Source organism: Centruroides vittatus, unplaced genomic scaffold (genome assembly GCF_030686945.1).
Source record: "Centruroides vittatus isolate TY-2023 unplaced genomic scaffold, ASM3068694v2 contig_898, whole genome shotgun sequence".
Classification (NCBI taxonomy): Eukaryota; Metazoa; Arthropoda; class Arachnida; order Scorpiones; family Buthidae; genus Centruroides; species Centruroides vittatus.
This window is the reverse complement of record NW_027122588.1, coordinates 421,844-437,377: the sequence shown is the minus strand read 5'-3', so window position 1 is coordinate 437,377 and position 15,534 is coordinate 421,844. Positions and strand designations below refer to the sequence as shown.

The 15,534-nt window shown below is 27.9% G+C and overlaps 1 protein-coding gene across 1 annotated transcript in view; it reads left to right on the top strand.

Annotated features, from left to right (window-relative positions):
* Positions 1 to 366: 366 nt before the first annotated feature.
* LOC136983957 (RAB11-binding protein RELCH homolog) overlaps positions 367 to 15,534 on the top strand; it is a 56,065-nt gene continuing 40,897 nt past the window's right edge. Inside the window, exons 1-2 of the mRNA XM_067280853.1 lie at positions 367 to 387; positions 1,168 to 1,447. Of these exons, the coding sequence (XP_067136954.1) occupies positions 1,210 to 1,447 (238 nt within the window). The 5' untranslated portion in view covers positions 367 to 387; positions 1,168 to 1,209. The remainder of the gene's footprint in view (positions 388 to 1,167; positions 1,448 to 15,534) is intronic.

Sequence of the window (15,534 nt, the reverse complement as noted above, 5' to 3'; positions counted from 1 at the left end):
GGAGACGGCCGGGCTTGTTCATTAAAAACCGACGGATTTTTCCAAGTGGTCCATCCAGATTTGTTGAGGCCCTTCCCTTACCACTCGGCCGTCCGAAGAAAAAATAACCATGTGGCCTGGCCGAACTCATAATGAGGAGAAAAAGACTCTCGTAATGTCCACAGGGCGGGAGAAAGCTAAAAAAAATTAGATGGCCAGATGACGCCGAGCGGCTAAGATCTATCGCTCTACAGGTTCGAATCCGGATGGGTCGATAAATTCTATGGATTTTTCGGGGTGTTTCGTCTCGGATGTGCCTATCCCTCACCGTCCAGTTGCCCCATTATTGAACTGGCCGAAGACATTCTCTCATCGTCCACATGGCTGAAAGAGTAAAATAAAAATAAAGTTAAGTATAGGAAATCTTAATCTCATTTATTATTTTAATTTTTTCCGATAATTTAATAATAGTTAATTATAATACAGCGTGTTTTTCAAAATAATGAAATTCAGTTAAATTGACATAATCGATTCTATCATTTAACAATGCACTTTTTTTTTTTTTTTTTTTTTTTTTAACTCTTTGCGCCCTGTGGGCACTAAGAGGGCCTCTTTTAGTAGGCCCATTATGGGTTCGGCCAGGCCCACAATGGGGCGGCCGGGTGGTGAGGGACGGGGCCCGACATATCCGAACGGACCCCCCCCCCCGAAAAATTCCTGGGGATTATTCGACCCGTTCGGATTCGATCCCGGGTCCCCCAGAGCGGTAGGCTGCCACCTTTACCGCTCGGCCATCCGGCCGTCTAACAATGCACTTAATTACCGTGTCGTTTTTAAGCACGATTTTTCTTACTGAAAATACTTTAAATGTCATTATTAAAATTATAATGTGGAGAGTTAAAAAAGTTTATCATGAAAACAGCTGTTTATATGAGAATTAATTAAAAGTGCTGAATACATTAAAAGTTTTAGTCAGTTTTATTTTGTTTTTTTGTTACGAAAGTTTAGTTTATAAATTATATTTTATAGAACGTTTATTTATTTATTTTACATTAAATTTAAATTTAATTATGAAAGTCTAAATGTAATTAAAATATACAGAAATGAAACTGATTAAATATGAGAAGATAACACGCATAAATTTTTAGGCCACGTAAATAAATAATAACTGTTGATATTTCTCACCAGGTGGAGATAAGCGAGTTCCAATCACGTGACTTTCATTACAAGATGGCAGAAACAGGAAAGAAAGTAGAAACAGATACGGGACAAGAAGGTGATATTCACGAATTAACATTTGATAGAATCGCATGGAAATTATTAAAGGACAATTTCATATTAACGGCACTCGAGTTTCATACTGAACTTGTTGAAGGAGGAAGAGAGTTGCCTCGACTAAGGGATTATTTTTCAAATCCAGGCAATTTCGAAAAGCAAACTAATGAAGTCTCCTCATCACCTGTTTTACGTTAGTAATTTTCTTTTATAAATCTTTATATATAAACATTACACAACGTTAGAAGAGAATTATTCTACCAAAGCTTTCTATACATAAATATATCACATGATTTTAATATTTAACTGATTGAGTATTATGGAACTTGATTAATAATAATCAAGAAGTCAATGATATGAGGATATGATAAAATTGTCTGACATAAGTAATTTCACTTCATTTAAAGATATATTCCTAATGATATTTCAGCTGGTTATGATTTATCTAGCACATGAAGATAAATATGGTTAATGTAAAATAGGAAGGAAAAACTAAATCTACATAAGACAAATTGGTTATGATAATTATAATGAAAATTACTGTATCTGGAATTTTTTTTATAATTTCAATTGTCAGTCATGACATGTGAATTTGAAATTGAATCATAAAATGTAAAAACACAGCTTAAAAATTTTTAAGACCAATTAAATATCTTTCAGAAGAAATTTTGGGAATCACTTGTCTTGGTTAAATATTCTGAATAAAAGTTTCTTAAAAATGGAAGTAGCTAATTTTTCATGCTTGTTAAATATGGTGATAGCCGTGTAGAATACCTTTCATCAATTAAAATACATCAATTTTCAGAGCAGTTTATTCTCTTGATCTTTGAAAAAAATTCATGAATAATTTTGTAAAAATACTACATCTAAATAGTAAAGTGAGAGATTAAAAACTACCTTAGTATTGATAGATGATTTTTAATTTCTTGTTTTCAAAAGCATTTTAAATCAATGTAAGTGTTGCAGTAATATAAATATATGATGATTTTTAAAAAACTGTACTATTGTTGAAAATTATAAACATTGTTTTTTTCCACCAACATTATTTACCTTAACATTTTTATCCTAGCTGATATATTCTCTATGATCTAAGAATTATTTGTTTTTTTCATATTATTATTATTTTTTAAATATGTTATTTCATAATGTGTTTAATGTCTTTTTATATTGATGTTTCTCCCTTTTGTATCAATGTTCCTGTTAGTGTCCTCTACTATAGTTTTTTTTAAGTTCCATATTATCTGATGTATCATTCTCCCATAGGCAATGATTTTTCATTTCAGTAGATATAGATAATTTATATTTTACAATAATATAATTAAAAGATAATGGCTTTCTGAAAACTAGCTAACATCTAAATCAAGTTGTCATCAATTGTTTACATTACATTATTTATATAAGTTATCAGCTTCCAAATTAATTAAAAGATACATTCTTCTATGCTCATATAACATTTCGTTGTTGAATGGAAAACTGTCTTGCTTGATGAAAATTTCAAGAACAAAATATTTACACTTTTTGTAGTTTTAATTTTTTAAGTAATTTTCTTTCAAATAAGTAAATCTTTATTTATTTATGAATAAAATATTTTATCTATTGAATGAAAAATTATTGTGCTTGTAGAGTTCAATCCAATAATCTTTATTTACTGATTTCAACTTGAAATTATCAGATACAGTGGAATCTTGATTATCTCAGCCCAGTTAATTGAGGTTCTACATCATCCAAGGCAAACTTGTGAATATACTATTTTTCTTACACTGTAATTCATAAAAGAAAGTTTAAAATTATAACATACAAACCATTGTGTGTTCTTGTTTTGGTTTATTCTGTTACTTTTTATCATTGGATTTCAATGTGAGGTAAATTATTCATATTAAAATGTAAATACAATATAATACACATTTTTATTCTTAAAACTATTGCATGTATATATTAGTTGTATAATAAATGATATAAAAATTACTATTCTTGTATACAATTAAAGTCACTAAGGTATAAAAAAGGGATTTAAAAATGATATACCATATAAATTATTTTATTTATAATTTTTAATATGAAATTGCTGTGGCTATTTGTTTTATTCAAGTTTTTAGTTATCTGAGATAGCATTGGTTCAAATTACGTCAGATAATCAGGGTTCTACTGTACTTGATTCTATTACTTATTGTACTACTAATTTTTGTTAATAATGAGTACTAAAATGCTCTATTTTATAATAAATTTCTGTGATATTTAATTTCTGAATTCTTTATAATGTAGCATTAGCATTATATTGATAATTCTCTTTTTATATTAATTGTTATATTTTATTCTATTTGTATTTTATTATTGTATATGTGAAACAATGATTTGTGTGCTTGAACGTATTCTTTTTTTATCAGATTATAGATCATACAATTTTTTCAGCACTACTAGTTATTTACAAAATCGGTTTAATATTGATGCAGATAATGTCACAGATAATAATTTTTTCTCTCAAAATTAAAATCTTTATGACAAGAAACATAAATATTCTTTAGCTAATAACAAGAATAGAGTGAGATAGAGTAATTGATATACTTACCTGATATTGCTTTGAATTTTATACATTATTCCTTTTCTAGATTATTCAAAATTTAATTACTGGTAAGTCTGTTGCCAAAATGGTGTTTGAAACATTTGTAAGTTATTCCAATTGATGATAATTTTATTAGCTGTATGTAGTTGGTATATTTATTTTTATTTGACTTCATCATTTTTAATTTATAAGAATAATTTATATATATATTAATATGTGTGTGTGTGTGTAGAATATTAGAATATTAAATACTGTACAAATACAAATATTTGAATTACAAGCTTTAACTGTAATAAAAAGTTATATATAAATCTTGAAATACAATCATAATGTAATATAATTAATTACAGTTAATTTTTTTAAGTTAAACAAGTAATATAAAAAAAATTTTTTTTAAAGTCAATTCCTACTTAGGTCAACAAAGAAAAATTTTATTCTAGTTACTTTTTATTAAATAATTACAATTAATATAAATATGTATATACATATGCTAAATATCTTATATAAGAGAAATTTTTTCTCCCATATAAAACTAAAATTAATTAATTAAATTTAATTAATGAATTAATATTTGAAGAAACTGTATTAACATCAAGTGTCATCCACTACAAGTTTAAAAAAATGTATTTGAACTTGAGTGGATGAATAAAAAGTATTTTATTAACGATTGAAAATTTGAACAAGATATATAAATATATATAGGAAGAGAGTGAACTAATAGTAGGAATTTAAAAACCAAAAATAAAATTTTTAGATTGAAGATTTGAAGATATAAAACATGATAGTAGCATTGTAGAAACTTGATTTATCCATATTTTTATATTTTAAGTAAATATACACCATATTAACTGAATGTCACTAATTGCTTACAAAAATTTTTGATTTAATAAAACAAACATTTTTTTATATCTTGATACAGTAAATAAATTCAATGTTTACAAAAAAAATAGTGCAGAAAAACTTTGCAAAATATTTAAATTCTTTATTGATTTACCTCAGTTTTGATGCAAAAATTCTAATCTTAAAATTAAAAACAAGCATTTCGTAAAACTATTAAATTAGTAAGTAGAATAAATATGTAATATTTAATTTAATAACGATATAAATTTTTTAAGTTGTTGTAAGATTTATCTTTACGATTTATTTTATTTTGTTTAATTTAGTTCTTTAAGTATTTTTAAAATGTTTTGTTAAATTTAATAAATTTGAAATAAAATCTTTAGGTTTGCCAGGAAATTTGGAAAAGTTTTTTGGCAATGACTAGTTATAAATTTTACTTCAATTTTATTCTATTTTTTTTAACTTTTATATTGGAGAAAAATAGATGTAAACAGTAATACATCAGATATAAATTTATTTAAAGAAAATGATAAAGAACACTTTTGTTTAATTCAAAAAGTTATTACATTTAAATCATTGAAATATATTAAACAATGGAATATAGAAATTTTCTTAATTGAATAGTTCTGTGTTAACAAAATATTTTTAGAAATAAAACTTGTAATATACTTAATTCAAATTGGATAACATTATGTTTTTTAAAAATTTATATTTAAAATGATGAATAACATAAGCAAATTAGATAAAGTAATAATAGAAATAAAATATAACATGAATTTTCATTAAAAACTTTATCAACAAGAAATGTAAACTAAACCAATGGGAAAATAACTTCATATATTTAAAAAAACATTTTTTTTTATAAGTCTGTTTTGTTATTGAATATTGATAATAGGTCTATTAATTTTGTTTTTCTAGATTTTTGTGATTAATGTCTTTATTCTTACAGTATAGGAAAATAATTTTACACCAAATATGCTGATAGCATTATTCACGATTGTTAATGTACTGTACAGTATGTATGTGTAATAAAATTAAATAATAATAATTAATTTTGCTGTATAATTAAATTCTATATATATTATAGTATAATGTAATTAAACATATTATGTAATGTATATACAATATTAATCATGGATGTCAAAAATACCTGAAAATTTTGAATTTTTTGGTTAAAAACTTAACTTTTCAAAGCAAATGATTTATTATACCAAGTTATAATTATTTATAAACAATATAATTTGGAAGATTTTAAAAATATCAAATACATTAATATATGTTTCTATTGTAAAGTTATAAGAAATTAAATAATTATTCTTATTAATTCAGTAAAATAAATTTGTACATAATAAGTTATTACATTTAACCATATTATATATAAATTGTTTTTCAGTTGAATTAATCTTTGGGGATTTTTAACAATTTAGTAAATATTCTGATGTTCTAAAATAAAATAAAACCTGAATAACAAGTTATTTATGTATTTAATTTACCTGTTTATTAATAATATACTAATTTGAGGTAATGGAAGAAATTTAGTAATAATTAACATTAGTAATGAGGACATTTTATTAAATAAATAATTGATTATATCATACTATTTTATTAACTTACACAAAATGCTGTTGTCTGTCACCAATTTTGTTTTAAATTATATTGCTTTTAATTACTTTTATTTAAAATTCTACTATAAAAAAATTAAATAGGATTTAAAAAGTTTATAAATTTTATTACATTTGAACTTTGTTATTTAGTTATTTCTAAATGAATCATAGACATTAGAATTTTTTATTTTCTGAAAATAAAATTTTATCTCTCATTTCCAAGTCCATAAATCAAAGTTTTGGTAGTTGTATTTTAATTCTTTTAATAATTCCAAAAAAAGCTACATATGTACTGTACAGTACATTTAATAAGATGATAATGTATTTTGTTTTCTAAATTTTATATTAACATAAAAACAATAACTAGAAATATAAATTACATATATCAGATTATATATATAATCTTAAATATTAATTTTGTTTTGGATTTTATTTTAAATATTTTATAATTCTTATGATTTATATATAATAATTAGGATAGATCTTTTTATTTCTAATATAATCAACAATATTTTAAAATTATTTTTTAATAATTTTTAATATATAGATATACTGTATTTGTTTAAATTTTATTTTATGATTACATTTTCTTTCAAACATTCTTCAAGTTAATTTCATTTCCTGACAATTTAGCAATCATTTTTATTTATTATTTAAATATATGCTAAAGTTAATATTGCTTAACCACAATGACTTTTGTTCTGACTATCCATTCTCTTTAATTCAAACATTTTATAAAATATATTATCTTAAATATTTATGTATATTTGAAAAAAATAAACATTAGATATTGTATTTTTTTGTATATCTGCCATTTTAATTTTTAATATTTTTTTGTTTTTGCTACATTTGAATATACATAAATTTAATTATAATTATTAAATTTAATAAGAGATAGTGACTAACACTTCCCTCTAGGACAAATTATTGTACATAAATTTTTTTATTTCAGAAAAATATTTTGAATGCCTTTTTAAGCAAATTATAAGATGATTTAAAACTTTTCTATTGCTGAGTTAAATATTTGAGTACTAATATTTAATTTCTTAAGAGTTAAAAATTCAAGTGTTTAAGTTTTAGTTTCTATTGTTTTTATTTTTATAACATTAATGTTTAACATCCTTTATTGCATTTAATTCTTATTTTGTATTTACAAGTATTTATTTCAAATTTAAAATGTTTGATTCTTAGATGTAAATGCTTTTTTCTTTTCTTTAGATTTAATGTGTATTTTTCTGAGAATTTAAATTGTGAAATTTTAAATATCTGCAACTGAAGATTAGATTGTTTCTCTTACTACAAAAGCTTTTGTTTTTATAAAGCTAATAACTGTAAAGATTATAATAAGATAAAAATATTTGGTTAATGTTACCTTAGGTTCCGAGATGGGGACGTAGGGATTTTTTCCCTACGTCGGCAACCGCGCCGGGGAAAAATTTTTTCCCTGCGATTCAAGATGGCCACGCGACCGGCCGCCATCTTGAAATGCTATGCAGAATCCGCAGATTTTAACCGAAATGAAAAAAAATTAAAAAAAAGGGAAAAAGTAATTTTTTACTCACTTTTCGATGGAGTTCGACTACTTCTTCCTTTGTTTCTTTCCTTTTCGATCCAATTTTTTGCCGGTTTCGCTAAACTCCGGATTTTTGTTCGGTGAAGTTCTTTTATTCTCTGTTGTTTTCGCTTCGGCCGCCCTTTTATTGGTCGGTTGGCGTTTTCCTTCTTTTGAATTAGTATTACTATGCTGCTTTTTGGTATCTTTCCCTTCTTCTTGTTTCTTGTTAGCTTTCTTTTTCGTAATCGTCGCAGGCGCTGCGGGAACAGTTTCTGGCTGGAGCCAAATTGGCACTTTTCCCTGCCCGGACAAGTGTTGCTTAAGTGTTGGGCAAAAGTTGGAAATCTCTCGCCTGGTTTTCTGGAGGGCCAGGAATCACAATCAATGCAAACGGACTCAGTCGGCTGTATGCCTAATTTCACAGCAAATTTAAATGCGCTATCGACAAAGGGAGGTACACCTAACTCCAAACGGTCGTCTTCCATCGACTTGTAAAAATCATGGGAAGTGCATTTCGACCGAAATTCGTCGTTGCAAATCAAATTGACCGAACCGCTCATTTCCACACAATCGGTAATAACTAAACGAGGGGAGGTTGGAATGGTGGGAAAAAAAAACACAGCCTATCCTTAATTTCTAGTTACAGGTTCGTCTAACGTTTAGCTAAAAATTGTAAAAATAAAAAAAAAAAAGAATACTTACTAATGCAAGAAGAAATATTAACCACAATTATTTTTTATTATTATTATTTTTTTTTTAACTCTTTCCGCCCTGTAGGCACTAAGAGGGCCTCTTTTAGACGACCCATTAGGGGTTCGGCCAGGCCCACAATGGGGCAACCGGGTGGTGAGGGACGGGGGCCCGACATATCCGAACGGACCACCCCCCGAAAAATTCCTGGGGATTTTTCAACCCATTCGGATTCGATCCCGGGTCCCCCAGAGCGGTAGGCTGCCACCTTGACCGCTCGGCCATCTGGCCGCTTACCACAATTATTATCCAATAAGAGTTAATTTGAAAACGAAAAATCGTCATGAAAAAAAACATGAGTCATAATCCAAATCGCAAAACACGGCAGCACACGTTTCCAACTGGTAGTCAATTTGCATAAAATTGCATTGAAACGAACAGAAATCACGTCACAGATCGAGCATTTGCATATTCGTGCGTAACACCACTATGAATTTCCCGCCGATATTACTCTCGCACGACGTCACGAAAAGGCTCCCTCTACCGTCGCAAATTTACACACACCGTCGCCGTTTCGAGGTTACAGGATACTCGGCAACATGGAAGTCGGGGTCGAAACTGACCGGGGAAAAAAATTCTCGAGGGCGTCGACGTCACGAGTCTAGGGAAAAAATTTTTCCCCGTTGCGGACGCCGACGTAGGGAAAAAATCCCACCACCGCAATCTCGGAACCTAAGGTAACATTAACCAAATATTTTATCTTATTATTATCTTTTTTGGGCAGACTTTGTCTTCAAAAACCCAAAAATATTTAATTTAATTATAATCATATAAGTTAGAGGTGAGAGATTGGTTAGTTGTAATTATTTGCCAAAAAAAGTGTATTTGCTTTGCATTTTGCTTGCTTAATACTTAAAGCAGATAAAATAGATAATGTGTAATGATTGTTTGTTTTAATAGAACATACAATAGAAAATTCACAAATTTGTAAATTTTCTATTAAGACAAAACAAATGTTACTATTATACATCATGTGAAGTTTTGTACAAAATATAAAAAAACTTTTTATACAGTATAGTTTCGATATCTATAATTTATTTAAGCATTATAAATACATCAGATGATGTAATTTAAATTCTAAGAAATATAATTTTACCATATCTGTTCATAAGGAAGAGTTTATAAATACGTAAAATTCTATTAGTACTTTTATATTGATGTGAAATCTTTCATAATTGTAATGTAGTTAATATCTAATAAATATTGATTTTAACTTTACAGTTATCTAAATTAATTTATTTTAACTCTCTCTTGTTTTGTTAATGTTCTTAATTAAACTAAAGGAATTATTTGACCATTTAAATGAAAAATTCAATCTTTAAATTAAAAAATTTGATAGTTGCTAAATCATTTAATTTATCATAATAAAAATAGTCTCTATGACAATGATTTATTATATGTCTGCTATATATTACTTTGAATGAAACGTCGATATTTGTAATATAATTTGAACAAAGTTTAAAGGTTGAATAAAAATGGAATATTGGATAAACAAAATATATTATGACTTTGATGAAATGAAAAAAAAAAGAAATTTGAATGTAATGTTGCTATCTTTTTTGTTTTTAAATGAGAATTTTAGTTAAGTTGTTACTTGTAATTATCTGTTATTCTTTTGCTGAAAATCAATTAACTGTTATTTTATTTATAGTCAATTAGGGGAAGGGGGGCAGGATGGAAGGTTTAACTTTATGATGTAAAAAAACATAAAACAACAATATAAAGCTTTTATTGTAATCAGTCTCAACAGAGATCTTAGATGGTTAAAAAATTGTGTAATTAAAAATAATTAATATTAAGTATAAAATCTGTTAGGAATCAGGAAGTAAAAACATCAAAAATTCCATCATGCCCTCATCCTGAAGGCAAGATGGAATACATAGGATATCCCTACATTTTACAATTCACACATAAAAACATCCATCTTTTGTGTCTGTACATAGTTCATGTGCCCAACCACAACATACTGGACACTGTACCCAGTCCTCTGTGGGCAGTTTCACATATGGTTCTCCACATAATACACAAAACCTTCATCCGTCGCCATCTGCATCGTTTCTTCAGTCCAAGAACCTCTGTTGCTCTTTCTTATATACTTGTTCACCATCTAAAAACAATTACATCCTCAATTAGTTAGATAAATTGAAAACAGAAATCAAAATAATTGTGTGCGGGCAACATGGAAACTGTTCCATCTTGCCCTAAAATGCAATTTTCCATCTTGCCCATATGCCCATTGCCAATAATAATATCAACGCTTTAAAAATCCTTGAAGTTTTTTCCTGTTTAAATATCAATTCATGCAATCTATCCCTAATAGGTACTTTGTATAAAAACAAACTAGTAATACTTACCTTGTAGGTATAAATAATAACACAGATACAGACAGATACAGATATATTTTATTCAACACACTAGGTACAGCGTATACTGGGTGCCACGTAGGTATAACCCAGTTTGATACAGTGAAAAGAATGACACGCTAGATAAATAGTATTGGTTATAATTATTAGTGTGGATTAACAGGAATTTGTTACAGATATTTACAATTGATGATTGAATAAAATAGTTAGTAGGAGATAATAAAATAAAAAAAATTAAATTAAATATCAGATACAATTAATTCAGTACAAATAATCAATTTATACAAAAGGAATTAGTTAAAAGTACTTATTTACAGTATATACATGCAATGACAAACAAGTTTACAGTCCAATACAAATTAAGTCTTAGCAATCAGGTAAATTGACATAAATTTGAAGACACACAGGATTGTTATGTTGATGAGATGATTGTTGCCAAAGCAACAAGCACAGAAGGACGTGAATAGGACGAGATGATGCAGAGAAGACAAGGTGATCTTTGGGCAGAAGAGGCTAGGAGTAGGCATTGGCCATGGTTCGTTCGAAGTATTTAGTGATGAGTGTCCTCTTAGTCGAAGATTATTGTACAGTCAGTGGGCCATATTTCCCTATGTGCCTCAATAGTGAGCTTAAGGCGAAACCTCTCTGGTTCTAACATCGGGCAGTCGAAGTAGTAGTGTCGACTGCTGTCCTCAACACCGCACAGGAAGCAGTTAGGATTGGATGCGTTAGTGAACCTTGTAAGGTATGAGTTGAACCTGCCATGATTACTAAGGAATTGACTAAATAATAACACTGCAAAAGTCCAATGAATGTGTAATAATCTGCTGCGAAATAAGAAATACTGGCACACGTCACTTGGTGACACCAACCGGTCTGAGTCGGTGTTTGTAAATACAAGATATCCAGGTGTCTTTGTGTGCATGGAGATTCGGGTGCTTCATCACACGGTTTGGGGTGGGTAAGTAGTTTCCATCTTGCCCTTCCTTCCCCTATGAACAAGTCACTGCAAAAGCTATAATAATTGGTCTGGAAGATTTTACATGTTCTCAATCTGTTGTTAATTATGGAATTTTAGTTTATAAAATATTACTATTTAAAGAAATTTTTAATTTTTTTAATAAAATTGTTTTTTATATGATTTGAATATTTTTTATTCAGGTAAATGTTTTTTTAAGTCTCATCTGATCTGTCTTCACAAGAAATTAAAATTTAAAGAATAAAAGCATTTAAATTTTCCAAAATATAGTTTTTGAACATAAGAATTCATTATATTGATTTCAAAAATTTTAATTTTTTTAAAATAAATTACTTTCAATTAAAATTAAACTTCTGAAATAAATAGAAATGTTAGTTATTCACCTTAAATAATTATGACGTATTTTGCAATTATTTATAAATGAGATTAAAATAAGTGCTGATTTCTATCATAATTTAAATTCTTGCAATAATTTTATCATAAGGATTTAAAGTCATTAGTAGGAATTTTTAATAAAAAATAATTTTTAAATATTTTAATACATTTGATATCAAAATGCTTAAAACTTTTTATAATTTTTGTTCTGAAGTAATCAATTTTTAACTTTTTATAATTAGAAAAACTTATTTTAGATGCAAATGGAGAAATCTAATTAGTTGAATTTAAAAACAATATATGTTGTAATACAGTCGAGTCTGCATAAGTCATCATAGGTATAACTAGCCACTGTTGGTTAAGTAGTCAGTTTTCTGTCGTTCCAGCCGACTGCATAGACATTAATGTTAAAAAAACCTCTGGTTTACTCGGCACCGTTTAACTTGTCACCACTGGATAAATCAACATACTTTTTCTGTCCCACACTCGTTTAGACATCTGATAAGTTGACTCCCCTCTTGAAAAAAAATGAATTCACAGCTTAACGTCACAGCAGAATCCGATTTTGCATTTTCTCACTTCATTCATGCGTTATTTGCAGCAAGTGTTTCACATTTCTGTTAGAAATGATGTATCTGAAACCTAACAATGCTTATGCTGCAGGAAAAATATGAACTTGTATCTGAATTCAAACATAATAAACCTTTGCAAGCCATATTTACAAAACAAGAAAACCTTCCAAGAACAACATTGGTGGGAATTCTGAAGAAAAAAGAGGAAATTAAGAAACTTTTTCTTGGGTCTTCGTTGCAGCTGTCTCAAAAATGCCAGAGAAAGTCGCCATACAAAGATGTCAAAGATGCTCTGGTACATTGACTAAAGCAAATTTGTTCATCGAATCTTCCTGTTTCAGGAACAATACTGGAAAAAAAAGTGATGGAAATCAGTGAAGTACAGTATTTGGAGTAGAAACCAACTTTAGTGCCAGTGATGGATGGTCAGAGAGATACATTGCACTGTATAAAGCACTACTGTATTTACCTAATTGTAGTTTTGTGGTTTTTTTCAACTTTATTTTAGTTGTCATATCAGGTAACTCAACACATTTCCACTTCCCCTTGGGGTGTTGACTTATGCGGGCTCGACTGTAATTTAAAAGCAATAATATTTTTAAAAAATCATATGCATCCTTTGTTTATAAAATTATATTTTGAAATAAGGTTTCAGTTTTAAAGTTGAATCTTGCTTTCTTGCTTTTAACAAACTTATATGATATTTTGAAACCAAAAACGAAATAACAAGTTATTGATAGTATAAATAAATAAATATATATAATACTAGCAGACCCGGCCACGCGTTGCTGTGGCTCAAAATGTATCTATTATAAATGTATAACGCCTCCCCCGTGGGGGGAATTTCAAAAAATCCCTTCTTAGTGTACATTCTCTTGACGTACCCTATTAAAACGCAATCAAACACGCATCTAAAATAGTATAATAAAAGTCGAGTTCTTCACAGTAAGCCTTAATCCTGTCCCTCTCCCCCGCAGGGAAATATCGAAAAATCCATTTTTAGTGTATATTCTGTTGACGTAACCTATTAAAACGCAATCAAAAACGCAAAAAACCGCATGTAAAATAGTATAATAGAAGCCGAGTTCTTCACGGTAAGCCTTAATCCCGTCCATCTCCCCCAGTAGGGGGAATTTAGACGTGTATATTATATACAAACACTTGCGTATTCGAATGCAACGTTGTGTCAAAATTCAAAAGGAATCGGTAGGAACAAACAAACGTTATATTTTATTTATATAGATAGATAGAAAATGATCTGCTTTAGTCCATTCTAACAGAAAAGCATAATGCCTCACAGAAAAGCCAACTTAGGTTGTCAGAAGTTAGCGCCATCTGTTGGACATGAAAGCCTTAATCCATATATAAATATATTTTTGAAAGGGGGAAATAGTGGTCTTCACATATGCCACAAACCTTCGCGGGAGTGTATTAAACAACTTCCCAAAGTTTCATGGCAATCAGATAAATAGTGTGGTAATGCACACAGACACACACACAGAGAGACATACATTCGTTTTTATATATATAGATTGGCATATAGTGATGTATAATACTCTAATTTAGCCAGGTTGTTTGGAGATGTCTGAATGTCATTGTTTGTCTCTAATAATAATAATTATATAATAAATTTTGAGTAATTTCTTAAATGATTTTAAGTAAAAGTTTTAAAGAATATTTTTATGTCAATACATAAAAATTCCCTTGAAACAATGGAAGAATTAAGACATTTTTCAGTTGTGACATTAGTAGAAGTAAATTTGCCAAACAATGGATTTGAACATATTAATTATTAAATATATCAGATTTACCAGAAATTCTGATTTTATAAAATTCCACAATCGCATAATATACAACATAACATCTCATGTTACTTACATAATGACATAACAATCTTAAAATTTTTCATATAGATTGCCATAGATAATTATTCAGCTGTTTACTTTATATATGTGATGCTGCAAATAATAGTTTTCTAGAAATGCTGTTATATTGAGAAGCTGGCTGATTGCAAATTTTAATGAAACTAACTAATCTTTTCATATTTTTTTGTTATTTAGGATATAAAATTTAAAGATTGCTTTTTTCTAAGCTGTTCCTCCTCTGGACTCCACGAAAAACAAATATATTATTGTATATCACTGATTTTATAAATTAGTAATAAATTATAACAACAGGAGAAAATTAATTTATAGAAAAGATAATATTAATCAAAACACTATATAATAATTATGTAATGTTTTGAAAATGATTATATTTACTGCTTATAAGTAAATTTTTAAACAAATTGATAAGAGAAAAACAAATTAATTTTATACAACTAAATTTATTATGGTTGTATATGATAACTGCCAAATGTATTAAAATTTAACATAGTTATTTAATTAAACAATTGATTTATGGTGTATACTAGTATACATATCTGTTTAAAAAGTTTCTGATTATGTGGCATTCTGTTTTGTTTTTGTGTTATGTTTTTTTTTTTTTTTGTTTGTTTGTATACTTAGTATTTCTATTTAATCACATTTGTGACAGAAAAGCTAATTTTCTTGACAGGTTCGAATTCCATTAATTCAAGTCCTACCCAAGGACCTGAGAACTGTAGAGATGTAATAAAATGTAAGCTGTTCCAAATAATACTTGATTTTGTTTTCATACAGTATGATATTTGCAAATTCAAAA